The sequence below is a fragment of the Simochromis diagramma genome, unplaced genomic scaffold (assembly GCF_900408965.1).
Source record: "Simochromis diagramma unplaced genomic scaffold, fSimDia1.1 OVJJ01000663.1, whole genome shotgun sequence".
Classification (NCBI taxonomy): Eukaryota; Metazoa; Chordata; class Actinopteri; order Cichliformes; family Cichlidae; genus Simochromis; species Simochromis diagramma.
Window position 1 is genome coordinate 850,395 of NW_024387049.1, and position 20,141 is coordinate 870,535.

General features: G+C 42.3%; 1 protein-coding gene across 6 annotated transcripts in view; it reads left to right on the plus strand.

Annotated features, from left to right (window-relative positions):
* The window catches only part of rnf220a (ring finger protein 220a), a 164,313-nt gene that overhangs the window by 104,089 nt on the left and 40,083 nt on the right, over positions 1–20,141 (plus strand). For all 6 annotated transcript variants that reach the window (XM_040044964.1, XM_040044963.1, XM_040044962.1 and 3 more), the window contains exon 3: positions 17,402–17,531. In XM_040044964.1, coding sequence (XP_039900898.1) covers positions 17,402–17,531 — 130 coding nt within the window. The remainder of the gene's footprint in view (positions 1–17,401; positions 17,532–20,141) is intronic.

Consider the following 20,141-nt stretch of genomic DNA (forward strand, 5'->3'; position numbering starts at 1 on the left):
GCTTATTTACCCAACTCAGAAAAAAAAAACTCTTACCATTTTGATGAGTGTCATCTAGCAGTTGTTTGAATAAGTGCGTGTAAAAAAAAGTAGTCTTGGTGTCACCACTTTTAGTTTAGGTGGACAGCGACATCCAGGTAACTTAGAAAATGAATGATCCTTAATTACTATATGGATCATTTGTGGGTTGTTTCTAAAACAAGTCAATGTATGTGTGTTATTTGTGAAAGACTGGCAAAGTCTGTGTTTGAACATAGGAGTTCGAATGTTTACCAGAAGATTAAAGGTTGAGTTTCGCTTGAGTCCACTTTAAAATTTTGCTTTCACTCAATCTGGTTAGTTTTAGGCACATACTGTTTTAGGGTTATAAAAACTGTGATCAGGGCTAAAATGCACATTTTAAAAATGGCAAACACTTGCCAAAACTGTAGGTCCACCACCCTTAAAAATGCCAGCAAATACATATTCTGATTACCACTGCTAGGCTGTTTGTACGTTAGCCTAGTGCTGTTGCTTAGGCTAACACTGCTAGGACAAACACAACCTAGCTTGGAGCCAAACTCAAACCAACAGTAGCATTTGCGATTTAAATAAAGTTTATATGTCACATTGCTGACAACAGTCAGCAACACTTTGCAGATAGCAGCCCCTCCCCCACCGCCCTCAGGCTTCATGCTTTTTCCATGCCTCGCACTGCTGAAAAAGGTGTGTATCCATGTGGTATGATCGCACAGCTCTCTGTCCAGATCCACCCTCTTGCCCCCTCTGTCCTCTAATCTTGTTTGTCAGAACTAAATGAGCTGCCCCAGCGAGGCGTGTTAGCTACTAATGAATTTATTGCTTGATAAGAAGGGGCCCCATGTAGCTATAACTTACTGCAGTCATAAAAAAGCTGAAGAAAGAAAAAACTACATAATTAACCTTTACTAGGTGTGTGTGCTCAGTGGTAGTGCTTGATGTGGTACATATGTAACAGTGGGGGTGTGTGGGTGTGCGTGCTTTCATTTGTGCTTGTTTACATGTTTGAGTTTTTACTTGGTGTGTGTGTGTGTGTGTGTGTGTGTGTGTGTGTGTGTGTGTGTGTGTGTGTGTGTGTGCGCGCGCGTGCGGACTTCTTTTTTGCATTCACAGCAAGGAGGCAGCAGTGTTGATAACGCTGCAGCTATCAATTAATCGTTAATCGTGTTCTACCAGATTAATGCGTCATCCAATTGACTCCAGACTGACTGGAGACAATAAATACATATAGTCAATAAAACAGCAAAGCACCATGGGAGAACAGTGAGGTAGGTGTGGGTTGACACATGTGCCAGGGTGCCAACATCATAAGCTCAACCATAAACCCGATGTTAGTTATGGCTTTACACTCTCTTGTCTTATCTACATGTACTCAATTAATGGAGGGAAGGAGGAGGGATCAGTGGTAGCTTCCAGAAAAGGAAAGAGAAGAGACTGATGTCCAGACTTTCTCTCCCAATTCATTCACTAACAGGAAACTGTTTGTCGTTTAGCAAGACATATAAGACCCACAATTCTTCTTTTCCTTCTTCTTCTTCTACTGAGCCATTTCCTTTATTGTCAAAGACACATACACACTCTAATGGGTAATAGATACAGGACTAATGCCTGGGCTGAGGAATAGAGATAGATAGATAGGGAGGGAGGGAGGGAGGGAGGAGAAAGAGAGGGAGAAAAAAAAGAGAAGTGAGTTATGAAGCAGTACCCAGGGGGTTAATTTCTCACTAGCAGTTTTTTCATACGCTACACACAGTAAAGGTGATGTCTGGACACGGCAAGCCGGTAGCACGCTAGTTAAAAGTGAATAAGTTTATGGCCGGTGTAGGCCCTCATACATCAAGGAGCAGTTTGTTCAGCCAGCAGTGTGACAGGGTACAGTAGCATGGGCAGGGCTGGAGAGTGGCTACAGCTGTGATAAATGGAAGATTACAGGAAAGCTGGTGTCTCAGCCTCTGTGTGTGTTAGAGAGACAGAAAGAGATATCAAAGTGTGTTTTTTAGCTCTCAGATTAATGGCGATTCCAGTATTTGATCTAAGTGATCCCCCCCCCTATTTGAAGAATGTCTTTTTGAAGCTGTAAATATTGCAAACACCCTTCTCGAGACATGTCGCAGCGCCTGGTGTGAAAGCATATTCGGCTGCAGTATTGACAAAAGCTTATGGGTCGTGCTGTTAAATTGCAAATTTTACTTTTTTGAGGAGGTGAAGATTTTCTGTGAGGTTGTAAAAACAGCTAATCTCATCTAATCTTATCATAATTACCAACATGTCTAGTAGCATTATGTCCTCAAGTTTATTCCAGCGTGGATCATAGATGCTTCAACATTTTTTACTTCTCTCTTAGAGGTTTTTAAATGATCTAACATATTTTAATATTAGACAAAGATAACCAGAGGAAATACAAAATGCTGTTTGACTGTATTTATTAGGTGGGGAAACTATCTAAAACTACCTGGCTGTGTGCAAAGAAGTTATTGAACCCTAAACTTTATGACTGGTTGTGCCACCCTTGGTAGCAAAACTGCAATAAAGCAATAATTGGCAACGAGTCTTTTACGTCACTGTGGAGGAATTTTGGCCCACTCTTCTTTGCATAATTGGTTTAATTTAGCCACACTGGAGGGCTTTGAGCATGAATGGCCTGTTTATAGTCTTGCGAAAACATCTCAATCTGATTTAAATCCAGCCTATGACTAGGCCACTCCAAAATCTTTATTTATGTATTTTTTTGTTTGTTTTAAATCATTGTGCTGATGCATAACCTTCAACTTCAGGTTGAAGGTTATGCAAATTGACAGGAAGATAGAATTCATTGTTCAATCAATTATGGCAGTCCATGTCTTGAAGCAGCCCAGAGCATCACACTACCACCACCATGTGTGACAGTTAGTTGTTTTCCTGTTTAAGTGATTTCTTGAATCAGTATAATCAGTAATGTCCCTATTGGTTAATTTTTCTGCTAGTGTCTCTGTTTCTGTCTCTGTGAACATTATTAGTTTATATATTTTACCTGTTTCTGTTATATATGATCTCAGTCCTTCTTCCACCAGTGTTCTTCATCACATCTTCTCCTCTTTATTTCAGTTATTCATTCCACTCTCAGATTCTCTCCATGACTTCTAGTCCTCCTTTTGGTCATTCCTCTTTCAAGTCCACCATGATGCACCCTGCACATGTCATCCTTCCCTCTTCCATGCTTACTCTCCTGCCTCCTTATCTCCTCCTCATCCTTACTCCATCCTTCCTTGCACCAGTCTCGGCCCTGCACCAGTCCAGATGTGGATCTGACTGTACCACAGTGCTAAAAAACAATAAGCCAGTCAGCCTGTGTAAGTGCATGTGTGTCTATCAGGATGCAAACAATAGGCTTATTCTTACTTGACCACAATAAGGACAGCCACTCTGTTCTCATTTGTTCACTGTTGCCTGTTAGTTGGTGAGACAGTAGGACAGACAGATGGAGAGGAAGACAGGGCAGATGCAGAGCCAGTCGGGACAATAACTAGACAGCTATGGAGACAGACTAACAGGTAGATAGGCAGCGAAGGAGCAAGCCCTGCTACCCAGCCTGCCTCCATTTCTCCCCCAATAACTCACTTTTCTCCCCCTTAGAGAGGGAAAACAATAAGATATAACAATTGGAAAATGGCTGAGGCAGGCGGAGCATTACAAATGAAATGTAATGTTGTTACAGTTTGGAAATAATGAATTATGAGGATAAGCGGGGATCTGTAAAATCGCTGTAGCGATTTACCGGGGTTTCATTTTTCAACTGTATTGAATTATGGGGAATTGGCCTCAGTCAACTGCAAAATACAAAATGGGGAAAAGGAGGATGATTCACCGTTACAATCTATGTGCGTGTGTGTGTGGAAAAGAGACTGTATGCAGTTGTGTGTAGGCATGCACAACCACTCACTGTTTATTTGTCTGTTTAAGTGCACAGGTGCTTGCACATTCACATGCATGCAATGTGGAAGCATTTCTGCATGTCTATATGCTGAGTGTGTATGTGTGTGTGTCTGTCCTCCCCCTAGACCTGTTGAGGGCTTTTTCTCACTCACCCCGCCGCACATGTGATAAATGTCCCTTATCGCCTCTGTCATTGTAATAGTCCCACAACAGGCCCAGAGAGAGAGAGAGAGGGAGAGCGAGACTGGGGGTGGAGGGCAGGAGAAGGAGGGGGTCAGGGCAAGGGGGTGTTGAGAGAGTCACAGTGACTAAAAAGGTGGTGAGAGTGGGAGAAAGAGAGGAAAGAGAGAGGGAGAGATGGCATGGTGGAATGGGATAGCTGGAGTTATCAGTCGGTCTTGTAGAGGAAGAATACGCATCAAGCTGCCAATCATCCGGCCTGAAAATTGCTCTGAGATTTGAGTCCCCAGACGGAGTATGTATGTGTGTGTGAGTGTGTGTAGAGAGGGAGTATCCAAAGCCCCTGTCGTCTCTGTGCTATTACTGCCCCCCCCTCCTTCTTCCTCCCATCCAGCCATCTCACCCTCTACCCGTTTGTAAAGATCAAACTCGAAAAAACACGTCTCTTTACTCTCTGTCACTAGAACCTACACTCAGGCTGTTTGAAGCACTGTTGCCGTCAGTGGCACTGGCTATTAGGGGAGGGCATGAGACAGAGAGAGAGAGAAAGTGAGAGGGGGATGATGATGGAAAAGATGGAAAAGAATGGTGAGGAAAGGAGAAAAGAGAAGGAAGGTTAATGTGTGAGCAGAAACCATTTCAGTCGCTTTAATTTTCTATTGATTTCAGCTGCAGACTCCCTCCCCTCACCTCTTTGTGTGTGTCTGTGTGTGTCTGTGATTGGGCGTTTGGGTGTGTGACAGTCTCCAAGCTGTCTCCTTGTAGAAGCCAACAATACCAGAAAGTAAACAAAATTAGAGATCAATTGTTGTCCAGTTCAAACCCAGCAAAAATTCTGACAATTTTAAACTGTATTCTCAAGTGAAAACTATGTGTCCACAACTTTTTATGAGTCAAGGAACTCATAGTTTTAATCTTAATCTCAGACAGAAGCATGTGAGGACTCAGATCATGTGGAAATCTAAATGTCACCAAATTTAAAGATAAGTGATTTTCAGTGCTGTGAAAAAAGTGAGTGAGAGCATCTTTGAAAAGTACGCACTTTGACATCAGTTATAAAGACGTTGTGTTCAGAGTTTTTACATTTATGAAAACTCTACCGATGCTGCTTTGCTACCAGCACAGTTTCATTTGGTCTCCCAGTTGCTCAAACACATTTATGAGGAGGACGATAAATGAGGATTTAAAAGAATTAAAGTAGAGATGTAGAATGTTATTTATTCAGGGAAACACTACAAATGATGCTGCAAGAGCAAAATGTAGTGGAACATCGCCCTCTATTGGACAATGTGATATCACCCTTCAGAGAGAGGGAAAGGACAGGACATGGATGGAGGAATAATTGATAGGCAGAGTCGTATAGAGCACAGAGATAGCAGACTGATAAAGATCACAATGATGTCCAATTGCAGCTGAGTGATGAAATCACTTGTTACACACATACACACAGTAGCCTCATGTGTGACCTGTGCAATGACCCACTCCAGCAGATAGGCATCTGTGGTTTTCTCATATCACGTTACCACCCAGATATATAGTTTGTATACAGACAGACAGACCGAGGCCTCGCGGTGAATGCCATGTGGGTATTGGATATTCTTGTAGTTAGGACTAGCACAACTTGATTTTTCCATCTGGAGTGGGTTTTTCCTCAAGTGGTACAAGTCACTGTGGTTGACGATTTGTTGTAATGTTCTTTTATTTTAACCTAGTTTTATTGGGCTCTAAAATCTCATTTTAGAACAAAAGTGCTCACATAAATTAGATTTTGCGAGTGGTGTTTTAAATGATGCTCTCCTGCATTATGAAATGCCGTGAAAGTCGTGATTTACATAAGCAAACTCTTGAAGTCTGGACCCAGTTTGGTGCCAGGGACCGCTCTGATTCTTGGAACTCGGGAGTGACCCACAGCAGCCACATGTCATGAGGACATGGCAGGCAACCCAACCACACTGCAGCACCCTAAGGCGTAGGCGTGACCGAGAACTTAGGAAAGTTTTCATTATCTGGCTTGCAGTCATTTTTCCAAAGGAGCCTGTGGCTATTTTTTTTTAAATCCCACCAGGACAACTGACACCTAAAGAAAACACAAAGTTCCCAACTCCTTACTTGAAAGTTTATCTGCAAATAATTACACGGGATTTGAAGCAAACTTTTTACAATCTGACCAAACTTGCGAGAAAAAAAGCAGTGACTTTTATTCCCATCAAACTCGCCATCTGAGTTGTGCCAACAGAGATTAGCGAGATGCAGGAAGTTTGCTTTGTGTCTGTTTGATTTCTACTCCAGTGAGATGGGTAATATAGCAGACAGCTAGACAGACAGCTAGATAGATGGAAGGCCAGACTGCTCCCCTTGTATGAAGGATTATCCCCTATCCTCTGTTTGTGACAAGAGCTGATAAGGGCCTAAGAGGAGAGGCAGCAAGAGGCTGAGAGGGCCGGTGACACACATATACACACACCCATACACACACATGCGTATATAATCTACAGTGAAAGAGATATCAATCCATCATTTAGAGCCGGGGATTCTGCAAGAGGAAATAGGTCCTTCTCAATCGCTGACAAGCAAACACGCACATGCACACAAGCGCACACACCTGCATCCGCCGTACAAAGGGACTCATGAGCATTCAGAGTTGTAGATGGGGCTCTTTGAATGACTGTTCAATTTCACCGATTTATCTGATTTACATTTGGCTTTTGTTGTCACCCAGGCTATATATCAGCGTGTGCTTATAGCTGTTATTGTGTCTGAATGACTGGTGCTAATAGAAACCATAAATTCAAATGTTCTAATGTTACTTATTGCACTCTATAAATCCAAGTCGTGGATGAGCCAGAGGAGATGCACATGTGCATTTAACACAGCCGGTAATAAATGTTTTAATTTAGCCTTCATTAGCAAAAATGTCGCCAGAGTAAAATAATCACATTTATTTTTGGATCCCACTTTTTCATTTTGCATGCATTACAGTGACATATGAATTTGAGGAGTTGTTTAGATGACTGTTGTGGGAGTGTGAAATATCTTCCTGGTGAAGCAGGCTTGTTCTCGCTATTCTAGAGCGAACACAAAAGCTGAACATGGAAAGCACATAGGAAAGTACACCAGAAAAAGGAATAGGGGAAACAGGAAACTAGTCAAAGCACTGCAATGGTCAGGCTTCACATGTGTGTATGTGCATAAATGAATCTGCCACCATTTGACAGATGAGCCAATGATGGGAACATGAAATTACCCATTTCTTTCTACAAGACCACATCTCTAGAGGGATATGTTGGATATGAGTGTATGTATCTAAGAGTTAACGTGTACTTGATATGTGTCATCCACCTCAGGAGGGAACCTCTGCCCTGATAGAACATCCTAAGACATGTAGTCATTCAGGCAAGGAGAGCAGAACACAGTAAACTTATATCAAAGTATTCTATAAAGCCTGATTTCTGCATTAGAGAAACAGATAATACTGATTAGAGTTTTCAAGAGCCAGTCAAAAGGCTTCTATCAGTAAGTGGAATCTTATTGGAGGTTAGGGACTGCTGGGTTGAATGGGTTAGATGGATGAGTGCTGTCTTTAGAAACTGTAGCCAGTATCAGCTAATTCAAGGTCATGTAAGAAGTTAAGGCATCTTTTATTGCACCAAATTTAGATGTTTAAGGTCTGGCTTGTGTATTTGGTGTCTACCTGCTATGTCAAGAGCCAGTGTGGCTTATTTATACCCTAAAATATGAGTCATTTACCGTGTGCCAACCTAATTTAAAGCAGAAAAATCTTACATTTGTAGTCTTTCTGGCTGCATAGAAAAGAAAAGAACTGCAGCCAACTGATACTAATACTATGGAAAACTGAAAAAGAAAAATACAAGGTGACACAGAGAAGGTGAAAGAGATACAAAGAGTAAGGAAAGAAATAATGTAGTCTAAGTAGGACGAAGACAAAATGTTTCAGTGAGACAGCGAGAGAGGGAGGGCGTATTTGGCCCCGCATTGCAAAGCTCCAGGTTAGGTGGCAGGGCCATTTGGCGAAGGCGCTGGTGCTAGACTTGATGGATGAGACAAACTGCAGGCTCTTTTCTCTTGTAACTTTAAAATCATTAAGCCTTTTACACGGCCATGCAGATTTTTATGGCCACCTCAGACAATCTGCCGGGGTTCATGTCTTTAGATCAGCAAGATGGGAGAAAGCAGAGAAAGGAAGAGGATGGGCATAATGTTCAATCTTTATGTAATGCGGCTCATGTCGCTCAGTAATGTTAATTTAAGGTTTGCTTTTTAAAATTTACAGTTATTTCTGGTCAATTTCATATTGGTTGGATTTAATTAAATAATATATGTAAGAAAGTGTTATGTCTTTATTTTTTTCTCCTTTTTGTGTACAAACATCAGTAATAGCCTAGATTTTGTTGATCAGTCACAGCCTACTGTAAAAAGCAAAAAAAAAAAAAAAGAAAGAAAGAAATGTGGCCTTACATAAAATGGCAACTGCATAAAAAATAGAAAACTGAAATGTATGTATAATTTTGTGCCTTTTTAGGTTAATTTGTCAAAATGACTTCATTAATATTTAGCTATTTAAATTTTAGCTAGCTAAATACTATTATGATTGCTAGCTTTAGCCTTTGCTAACTTTCGCTAGCGAAGGATAAATTAACAGCAAATTTTCAATGACTACTGTTTCTTTAGGACAGAAATCACATTAAATTGTAATATCAGAGTCTACATTTGTGATGACAAACTAAACAGTAGGGACCTGAACAGCTATGTAAAGCTGGTAATAACACAGCCAGAGTGATTTATGGCTAGGTTAAGCCTGGGCTTAGCAGCTAGGCTACATTCTTCTACTTTGGACCGAAAACATGGTTTAGTAAGGAAACTTACTAGGTATATGAAGGACAGTTTAAAAAATTCAATCAAAAATAAAATGCAAGAATCTTAAATACAGCTTGCAGAATCCACGATGCTGCGTGAAAATATTCAAATCTCCTTCAAATGACATAATGTGAAATTTAGTTTTATCCTTTTCCCGTCTCTTCTGATCCTCCTATCATAAGACAGGTGAGAATGGAGTTCAGCAGGTAATCCGCACTAAGAGGACGCCATGACAGTGATCTAAGAGTCTAATCTGCTGCTCCTCTTTGCCAGACACGTTTTGCAATAACAAACACAGAGAGGAATAACCAGGAGATACACAGCGAGGATATGAGTTGCATTACTTAAATCTAGTTATCTAAGATAAACCTTTAACCAGCAAATGAGGGGAACGCACATGCTGGCATAACATATTCACATCACCTTCTGATAGGATTCTATTTCCTTTTTTTCTCTAAGGGTGGATATCGGTACAAAAGGCCAGAAATGTTAATGATAAACCAGCAGCAACAACAGTGTGGGAGGTACTATGATCCGCTCTAAATATTATCAATAACAAATCTGTGCGTGTGTCTTTATCCATCCATCCTTCTATCCATCCATCGCTCTCATTCTGCCTCCACAGGCTGCCTCCTCCGCTGTTAGGATTCAATTAACACGGTGCAGGCAGCCACGGCACCCTCATTAAAGCTAATTAGTTAAAACATCAGCCAATCTAGCGTTAATTGGCTTTGGTAATTAATTCAGCCGCTAGACCATATGAAAGCAGCAGGGAGAGCGATAATGAGAGGCAACAAGAGAGGCAAATCAAAGCAAGGGGAAGGGGGGAAAAAAGGAGAGTAAATGAGAGACATAAAGAAAGAATAAATAATAGGGAAGTAATATGCAGGAGACTATTTTTTGTGTTGATATGTGCTGCTGAAGACCAGCTCTAAGTGTGGATTAATAGGGCTATTGAACACAAAGTCAAGCAAGTATGTCAGCTATATGGAGAACAGTCAGCAGAAAATATCAGCATCGATTAAAACGCACTGAAAGTTCCTGTTAATGGGCAACAGTAGCTATCAGACGATAAATAAAGTATATAATGTCAAAGTGTGAGCTGAATTTGTGTTTGCAGTAATACTATTCACTATATTATTTAGTACAGCACACACACACACACGAGCGTGCAGGCGGGCAAGAAAACAGGCTGTGTTTGTGTGATTAGGGCTGACTCGGAGTATCTATTTCAAACTTGCTGATGTCCCTGTTTGCCCACTGACACGGCATGTTCCTGTCATGATTAGGCCCTTTGGGATGGAAATGAGTGCCGACAGGCCTCACACCCACACCTCTCTCTATTCGGTATCCCTCCACCTCCACACAGCTGAGGAAGGAGAAATGGAATAGAGTCAGTCAGCACAGACAGGGCATAGGTCAGTAAAAGCAGAAGTGTCTTCCCTCTGTGTGACTTAATTATAAACACACATCATACACTCCTAACTGCAGGCATAGCTTTCATATCCCATGTTCTAAAAGGATGCTAAATAAGAACAGTGAATATTCCACTTAGTCGGCTTCCTGCAAACCACTGGCACAATACATGTGGCTGTGTGTTATTGGGATTGGCCCGTGGCTGCTGCTTGTGCCTGTGGCTCTGTGGGTCAGCGCTTGGTTAATGCTCCATTAATTTACTTCTTTCTCGCTCGCCACTCTTGGACAGGGGCATGCACGCGCACTGACAAGGTGATTGATTGAATAAACAGCTGTCAGTAGTTGGAGATAACCTTACAAGCATCACTCCACTGTCTTCAAGACGAACACATATGCCTGTTGCCAGGTCCCAGGAGTAAAAGCAGCATTATACATGCTGACACACACACACACAGACACACACACACACTGGGATCATTAGATCACAATTTATCACGTATGTTCAAACTAGGCAGCCGGTGATTTATGATGTGCTGATCTCTTGGGCTTTCCCTTTCTCTTTTCTAAATCCACCAAGTTTGATTTTAATTCCTTTTGAATTCTAAGAGTGTGTTTAAAAGTAAGGGGCCGTGAAAATATTCTTCTGACCCAAAACCTTTCCCCAGTGACACAAAAAGTATTGTGCATATAGTAGCAGTTGTGCAGTTCCTATCGATGTAAGACGAATGCATCTTCTATTCATTCTGCCTCTTATTTACCCACAGAAAAATTCCAATTGTCTTGAACAGACAGCATACATCCATACTCCTGCACACACACACACACACACACACACACCTTTCCACTTGCTACCCCTCAGTCGGCCATCTCTTCATCCCTCCTCTCCTCTGTACGGCACCGACATTTCATTTGCTTTTCTAAAAGTGACAACCCCAGGGAGCGAGGGAGGGATAGTGAAAGACCCCGGTGATGAGTTTTGAGCAGGGCGTGGAGGAGTGCTATTTAAAAGTGCCATGCATCACTGTCAGGGAGTGAGACTGCACACAAACACACACACACATACACACATATGCTCAGACAGACACAGGGAACGCACACGCTCGCAGAGAGCAACGCAAAGCAGCCCGGGTGGCAAACTGAAGTTGACCCCCGTTCCATTTCATCAAATGTCCCCTGAATGAGCCACACAGCCTCATCTATTTTGCACGCGCGCCCATACGGAGGCAGTGATCAGCCTAGTGTCTAGCCTGGTTAAATCACAGCTCACTTAAGAGAAAAACCATATCACTTCACCGGGAGACCCACGCACACACACACCTTGCTAGTCCCATTTGTGTTAATGCGGCCCCCTGGTTTTGGGCTTTAGGGCTCATATTCGCCATTATGGAGATGATGGCTTTACGGAGCCCCTCTCACCTCACCTTGCATCGGTCTCGGGGAAAGACAGGGGAGAGTCGAAATGAAGGCTGACACCTCGGCGGGATTTATTTGATTGCGGATGCGAAGCAGTGTCATTCTGGAGAAAGGGAGAATGCAACGGGAGGAGGAGGTGGAGGAGGAGGCCTGGACCCGGAGGCTAAGTGAAAGGAAGAAGAGGAGAAGATGGTGGGGTGAAGGGAAAGAACGACAGAAATAAAGGAAAGGAAAAGAAAGAGATTGGAAGGGAAGGGAGGAGGAGTCGGGGGGAAGCAGAAGTGGCCCTCTTTCCCTTTCGTGAATCAAATCAAATTCCCCTTATCGCACATTATTTGAAGAGGTTATCGGGCGCGGTAATGCGGTTACACGCCGGGCCGCGGCTGAGAGATTTCCTTGTTTACCGATGTTGGCGGGTGTTATAGCTAACCGGCCGGGCGAGCGGGAGAGGGGAGGGGAGAAGAAGGGAGGTGGAAGAGGAGGAAGGGAAGACGAGAGACAAGAGGGTTGTAGGCATAAACACTTGATGCATGTCAGAAAACTCATTTAGGGGAACAACAAGGAGGGGGAATGGAAGTGTGTGCGCGCGCATGTGTGTGTGTATACACATAAGGTGAAGACAGTTGTTCAAGGACAGAAAAACAGCCTCTACATGTAGACACTTTGTAATTCCATTTGGGGAATGTGCAAGTGTGCCTGTTGCGGTGTGTTTGTGCGAACGTAGCATACAAACATACTCTGTATATGCCAAGCCATAAATCCAGCCTTCCTGTTTTCTGACTCTTATTGTTGCGCTTAAATTCAGTTTACATGCTCGGTGCTCATTAGCTGATTGTGTGCACCCTTTACAAGTCAATACAATTCCTTGCAGAAGATATAAAAAATAGAAAAGAGTGATCAAGTTCATGGAAAGTCAAACATTTTGGTTTCTTTCTAAACTCCTTCATAAAGAGGACACGTTTAACCCAAAAATCTGTAAGTTTTTATAAAAGTGCATTTCTTACTGCCATGTGCCATCAAGGCAAGCTATAAGAAGCGCATAGAAAAAGGGAAGGGTTCAGTGTACACCAGTCTCCTGCTTCCTTAGAGGCCGCCATGTTGGGCGAGATAAAGGCAGACAGATGACACGCAATCCAGGTCATTAAATGGGATTTGGAGCCACAGTTTTGTGAGTACATGCTTTGCCTCTTAGCCCATTGAGCCATGAGGACACCCCAAATGGTGTTTTATCTCTGGTCCCATTGAGAGAGAGTATTGAGCTGACAATCCCTGTCCTCTCTGGAGGTGGCCTTTTACCTCAGCTCATTGTAGTCTGAGACTGGGAGCCTGTGCTATCTAGCATCTATTGATTCCCACTTCATCTGGACCAAAGCAAGGAAGAGGGAGACGGGGTAGCACCAAGAGACTGAAGAGAGAGGAGAAAAAGTTTTTATTTTCAAAAGAAGAAGAAGAAGAACGCCAGTTGAAGTAGTACAAGAGGTTCAAACTTTTTCATCATTTCGTGATGACTAATGATTTACCAATTTTCAGCAGCTTTTGGCTGCGCAGCCTCTGAAGTCTGAGATTTTTGAAAATAAGGATCACTCATATTTATTAGTGCACAATAAATATGAAAAGGGATATGAGGAAGAAAAGGAAGAAAGGAAGAAAAAGCAGTGTTGCAAATGGGGGAAATGAGCATGTAGAGTTAGGAAAGCAGAAAGTAAGGCTATTAGGATGAAAGTGAAACAAAAGGAAAGGAAGGGATGACAAAGAAAAGAAGATCCCTCCTCTTTGCTCTCCACTCTTCCACATGATCTGGCTTTCTCCTCCTCAACATCTGCTGTCTGTAATTGCCTGTCTAGTTGTGTTTGTATGTGCGGCTCCTCTCATTATTTGAAAAGCCTAATCAAGGACGTATTTTGGGGTGATCATTGATTAAATTTAACATCGTTTCTGTTTTTTTGAAAAAATAAAAATAAAACAGTCTTATGGTTATCTTTGCAATTTTCAGTCATTCCACTGACAGATTCACAAAGCTGAACTAGGAATTAGCTACTCAATTTGTCGTGTTAGACCAGCGTAAGTGTCGTGTCAGCAGTACAACAGTCAGTAAATAAATCAGACTGGCGATCAGAAAAGTCAGAGGATATGCTTCCTGCCAGCTCGGTGACTTATTGTTTCGTGAAGCCACTGAGATCTGTTAACTGGCTCAAGTGACAGAGATGAAAGAAGGGAAAGTGGTGACAGGAGGAAATAAGGAAGAAGAGGAAAAGAGAGAGATAGTGATCTGGAAAGGAGAAGGAGTAAGTAAAGACAGATGGAGGGACTGGGAGAAGGAGAAAGAAGGAAAAGGAAGTCAGAGAAAGAGAGATAAGACGATCCATCTTGGCACATTTTGTAGGGTGGGAGGGTTCAGGCCTATATTCCATCATGGCTGTCAAGGAGACGCACACCTTCTCTCGGCTCTCCTGCTCCATCCATCCATCCATCCCCTCATTTGGGCAGCCGACCAGTGCTTCACTGAGGAGTCTCAACACTAAAAAGTCCTGTCAGTCCTATTTCCTTGTTATTGTCCGGCCGTCTTCTCGCTCCAACCCCCCCTCCATCTTCTGCAGCTCCGGTGCCTTCCCCGTGCTACCCAAGATTAAACGCTCCCTCGTCGCGCCGCAGGGGGAGTGTGTGTGTTTTGAGTGTGTGAAGTCTAAAGCGGGACATGTGGATACACACATGTGTTTGCGTGTCGCCCCAACATTAATCATCTTTAAGGGGCTGACAAGCAGGGTGTGCGACATCACATCACATCAGCACCACCCCACCCCCCCATCCCTCCCAACCCTGCTTCTCCTCCTCTTCCTCCTTCGAGGGATTTTTCTGTCCGTTCGGCTCTCCCCATCGCTCACTTCCCTCGGGGAGCACTTGACAGGGAGAGGGGAAAAATAAGAGGAAGGGAAAAGAGAAAGTACATGGGAAGTAAAAATGACAGGAAAGGAGGAAACACCACAACAGCAAACAAGTTTAAAAAAAGAAAAGAAAGAGATGAAGAGTGAAAGTTTTGACAAGACTTTTAGGGCAAATAAACATTGCATGGCATTACATCTGGATTAATTGGGGGCCCGTTTTTGACTGAAAGATGTTTCATTTGCTAATTTTGCAAGTTTTATGTGATAATTTTCATATGGAGACACACTTGTTGCTGATATATTTAATATTTTTTAGCTTTAAAAAAAATCTGACTTTTAAAAAAATGCAAAGTTTCCCTTCAGTGTTTGATTGAATGCTTTGTGTTGCAGGATTTATGAAATTATCTATTTATTTTCACATATTGGGGCTGATTTTATATTTTGGTCTACGTTTAGTGCTGCTTTTATGTTTTTGGTGACAGCAGTTCCCATCTCTGTTGGATCTAAAAGCTGTTAGCTGTATTTATTCCATCACATCAGAGAAAGTCAAATTTGCATGTCTTAGGAATATGTTTGGTGTTAATGTGCTGGTTCATATTTTCTGTAAAAAAAAAAAAGTTTGAATTCAAACCACTTCACACAACCCAATCATTCCTCCACTTTAGTATGTTTTCCTCTTATTCATTGTTGCTTTTCTGTTGTCGTAAATGTGCAGCTACATGTCTTTATCATCAGTCTGCCAGTACAAAAATAACCTCATTCACAGAGAATCTTTCAAACTTCAAAAGAAAATCACCTCTTATTGAAATACACAAAGTAAACTTTCACCATGCAAAACAAGCGTTTGCACTTTTTTTTTGGACTCAACAATAATCAAGCATATGTTTGTGTGCGTGTCCGCGACCTCCAGGAGTGCGTTTGTCTGCAGAATAGAAAGCGGCCCCATCGGCTGCAGAGGGGGATTGGATCTGTTCTTTGTTTGCTGTGGCGGATGGCGGACGGCTTCAGCATGACTCAAATTATCTTGTCAAAGCAATAAAGGGGAGAGAGGTGTGCAGGGGCTGAGAGGGGGGCTAAAAAGGAGATGAAGAAACAAGGAGAGAAAGGGAAAAATCAGAAAGGAGAGGGGTAGTAAGGGAGAGAGAAAGGAAGAAATGAAAATAAAGAAGATGAAAAAGAAAGGAAGAAAGAAAAAGCAAAGAAAGGATTGTAGGGAGAATCAGAATGCAAAAAAGAGAAGGAAACATGTAAAAAAGAGATAGAAAAAGAGAGAAAGAAGGTAATCGATTACCTATTTTTCAAAGTCACTTAACGTGTCCAGTGCTGTGGGCTGTGTTAAGCAGCAGTGCAGGAGAATGGGAGGCTAGTATGCATGCACACGCTCTGAAAAAAGAAGGGCAGCGGCGGAGGTGGGTTGTGGAGGGGGGGGGGACGTTTGTGCGTGCTTTCCGTTACTAGTTGTATCATGAGTCCTTTTGCAGGAAACTGTGAGCAAGGATAAATGCCCCCCAAGGGCTGCATGTGTATGTATAGGAGTGTGTGTATGTAATGTTTGTGCATTAAAAAGAAAAGAAAAAGAAAACGGTTCACTAAAGACAAGGCAGACAGGGAGTCCCCCCGTACCTGGTCCCCTTGTTGCCGTGGTGACAAGCGGTCTAAACGGGATGTCCTGGCTGAGGCGGGGCCTATTGTTTGCGGGCTAAAAAAAGAACTATTTGATTGGCTATCCAGGAAATCAGGAAGTGTCCTCCAACTCTAAGCACTGATATGATTTCAATAGATGGTATTTTTAGCCAGGTTAGACAGACAAAGCACAAACACAAAAATGCATACGTTCCAACACGTACGCAGTGCTCGACACAATAACACACACACAGAGAAACAGGTGTGGCCCCACCCTATGCCCTGCTGATCAAGGACAATGAAGTGAGGTAGTGTTGGCAGACTCTATACAGCATTATCTCATCCATGGCAGACACTTCTTTAACTCCCCTTCTAACACCACCTCCCGCTTTGACCCCAGAGCAACATTACACAATGGATACTGTAGAGCACTCTAGTCTGCTTTTGTAAGCGTGTAATCCAGAAATGTATACTGTGATGCTTGCTGAGGATGCTGGCTCCTTAAACCCATTTTCTTGCTTTTACCCTAAAACTTCTGCTTCACTGCCACATGACAAAGTCTGTCAATACTATGCAAAGAGATTTATGTAGGGAATTTATGCAAGGTCACCACATGCTCTAGCATCTTGTCAATCCCAATGTGGCCGTGTCCTAAAGCATACCCTGCATGTTTTTACTGTATGGAAACATATTTTTATGAAGTGACCATTTTGACTTAAATAAGGTTTGACGTGAGTGACTGAAACAATGATCTAGGAAAATGCCAACTGAAGTTGTAGATGGAGTGAGTAGTAGGGTTTGCGATAGGACCCATTTTTGCACTCATAGAAGTTGCCCCCTGCTGGCCATTGTAAAACTACATTTTTAAGGTACTTCCACACTAGCTTCATTTGTACTCGATGGGATTCTGCAGTAATAAAACAACAGTAATAAAAAATAATATTTGAGGTGCATTCTGATACCATATATTTAAACACACTCAACATGTAAGGTTTGTGCATGAAAAAAGAAATGGTTGGGTGCTTATATCTCTTATGCTGATATTCTTGTCACTGTGTGTTTCTCTTCATTGGTGTCTCCAGGTAAAAAGAAGATGTCCCTGTATGACAGCCAGGCTCCAGTCTGTCCCATCTGCCAGGTGTTGCTCAGGCCTGGAGAGCTACAGGAACACATGGAGACAGAGATAGAGAGGCTAGCCACCATCTGCCTCAGGTAGGACTGAGCTCTCTCCTTAACAGAGTCAAATATTTATTATAAGCGTTACTTTAATGATCTGTAGGTATGTATATATGTCTTTATATACCCTGTTTGGGTCAGTCTCAATGAAACTGTGCACGAACACGTTAAACAAACTATTAACATCTATATGTTTAAAGCTAAGTTTAACCCGGTGTCTTACAATAACGGACATGGTTGAATGAAGGTATAATGAATCCTGTAATCTTGAATTGGAAACATTGTCCTGGGTATGAAATAACAAATTGGGATGTCTCATAATTTCATTAAATTAAATAACATGAATCATATTACCAGGATATATTGGTTGATACAGAGTAATTTTGAAGGATTATTACCGCCTGTATTTCAACTCAGATTTTATGTCCAGCTCGCTGACCTATTTTTTTATTCTGAACAAAGATTTTGGTATCATAAATCTGCATAAAAGGCAGGAGCACGCTGTCAATGCAAAGCTAAGTGTTTCCTACAGGGATTAGGATTCAAACCCGTGACCTCAAGTTCACTTCTGCCCCCATTTTTTCCCCACACGGCAGTTGCACGAGCTGTTTTACGATGGACAAATCAACTCCGAGCCCTTGTAACGATGGAACACAACCATTAGGACCCATATTTCACCTTGACCACGCGTCGGGTTTTGTGTGTGCACCTACGTCTGTGGTTGTGACCCGGTGTCCACCTAAGCGGCCCAGTTTTATGATAGTACCCATTAACCTGAAGGAAAAGGGCAACAGATAGCGTCACCCCAAGTGGAAATCACACTTCATTTACCCACCGTTTACACTGTGCGCACCCCTCCTCTTGTCTCTCCCTGTCCAAACACTATACCACTTGTTTCTTCTCTTCCATTTATTTGCAATCATTTATTTATTTGATTTTTTTTAATCTCTTCCTACAAATCTGTTTTTTCCCCTTTGCTTAATAGGCCTTTACTGTTCTTTTTTCTCACATCTCATCTATGTTTCATTAGTTATTTCTTCATGATCTTTTGATTTTTAAGTCAGTTCCAGTCATTTAAGACCAAAGCAATGGCCTAACTTCCGGAATAAGTCAATTTATATATATTTTATATAGCTATGAGCTTTCTATTGTAACCCAACAATACTACAGAGAAAACCCCAACAATCAAACAACCCCCATTGAGTAAGCTGACAGCTGGAAGTAAAAACTGCCTTTTAACGGGAAGAAACCTCCAACAGAACCAGGCTCAGGGAGGGGCAGATGTATGGAGGGTAAGATGTATGGAAAATAGGACAGTGCAGGAGAAACCGATGGACAGAGATGGATTGCCTGCCAAAAAAAAAAAAATGAATCAAACAAATAATAGAAAACAAAGAAAATGTAAATGTATAATTATAAAGAGCATATATGTATGGAAAAGAATGGAGGAAATGAGCAAACTGAGCATCAGCCAGGCATTATTGGACAAATAGCCAAATCTTGTTTTATTTTCTGAGCTATCAGCCACATCTCAAGGCTTTAATCCGTGGATAGAATTGGTTCAGTTGTCATCCAGAAAGCCAGGAGATGTGGCTGGGAGCTCTGGGGAAACGTGGGAGCCATGCATCATCTAATAATATGGCAAGGTGTCTGTGTGTGTTTTAATAATTAATAAAGGTTAGTAGTTTGTCCTTCCTTCTGGCAGTGTGGGATGCTAGCCCTGGGAAGCCTAGTTCCGATGTCCACTCTCTGTCTCTCTCTCACACACATACACAGTTATTTAAGGAAATAGCATCATCCCGGCCTGAGAAGGGATGGTGGCTAATGTCACAGCTGGCTGATTTGCCTACTTGCCATTAGATCCATACGTACACCACAGAAAAAGGGAACAAGAAGAAGCAAGAACGGAGATGTTGAAGATATTTTGTAAAAAGGACTTCCTCTGTGTCTGTGAGTGATCTAAAGAAATGTGAACAGGAGATAAAACCGAAAGGGTTGTGTGCATTATATCACAAAACTAACCCGCCAATTCTAAATGGCACACCCACCCACCGTGTCTCCTTCTCTCTGGCTCTCTGCATGGGAGCTGCCATTATTGGAAGTGACAGTGGGAATTTGGTCCAATTTGTGGTAAATGTGCCTTTAATGACGAGCAGCGCTTGCTGAATGAAAGAACTGTGGGTATGGAAACGAAGGTGTGTGTGTGTGTGTGTGTCTGTGTGTGTGTTTAAGAATCATGTGTTTCTGCTTGTTTTGCCCTTCTGTCCTAGTTGCTCTTGCTTCATGTAAATGTACAAGTGTTTGATTGCAACTGTCAGTCCGTGTCCTCTCTTCTGACTGCGAGCTTTGTCACTTGTTCATAGGACATGGCTTTTCATGTTTAGTCATCGAAATCACACACACACACACACACACACACACACACACACACACACACACACACACACACACACACACACACACACACACAGTTTGGCAAATGGAAATCTATCATGCCCTGTACATGTCAGGTGGCTTGGGGCAGGCAAAGTAATCTACATACCCCATCGCCCCCCTCCTCACCTCTGCTCCTCTTCTTCTCCCTCCTCCTCTATAATCAATTTGCCTCCACTCAAGCCCCCACCTCTCCACCAGATGACACAAAAA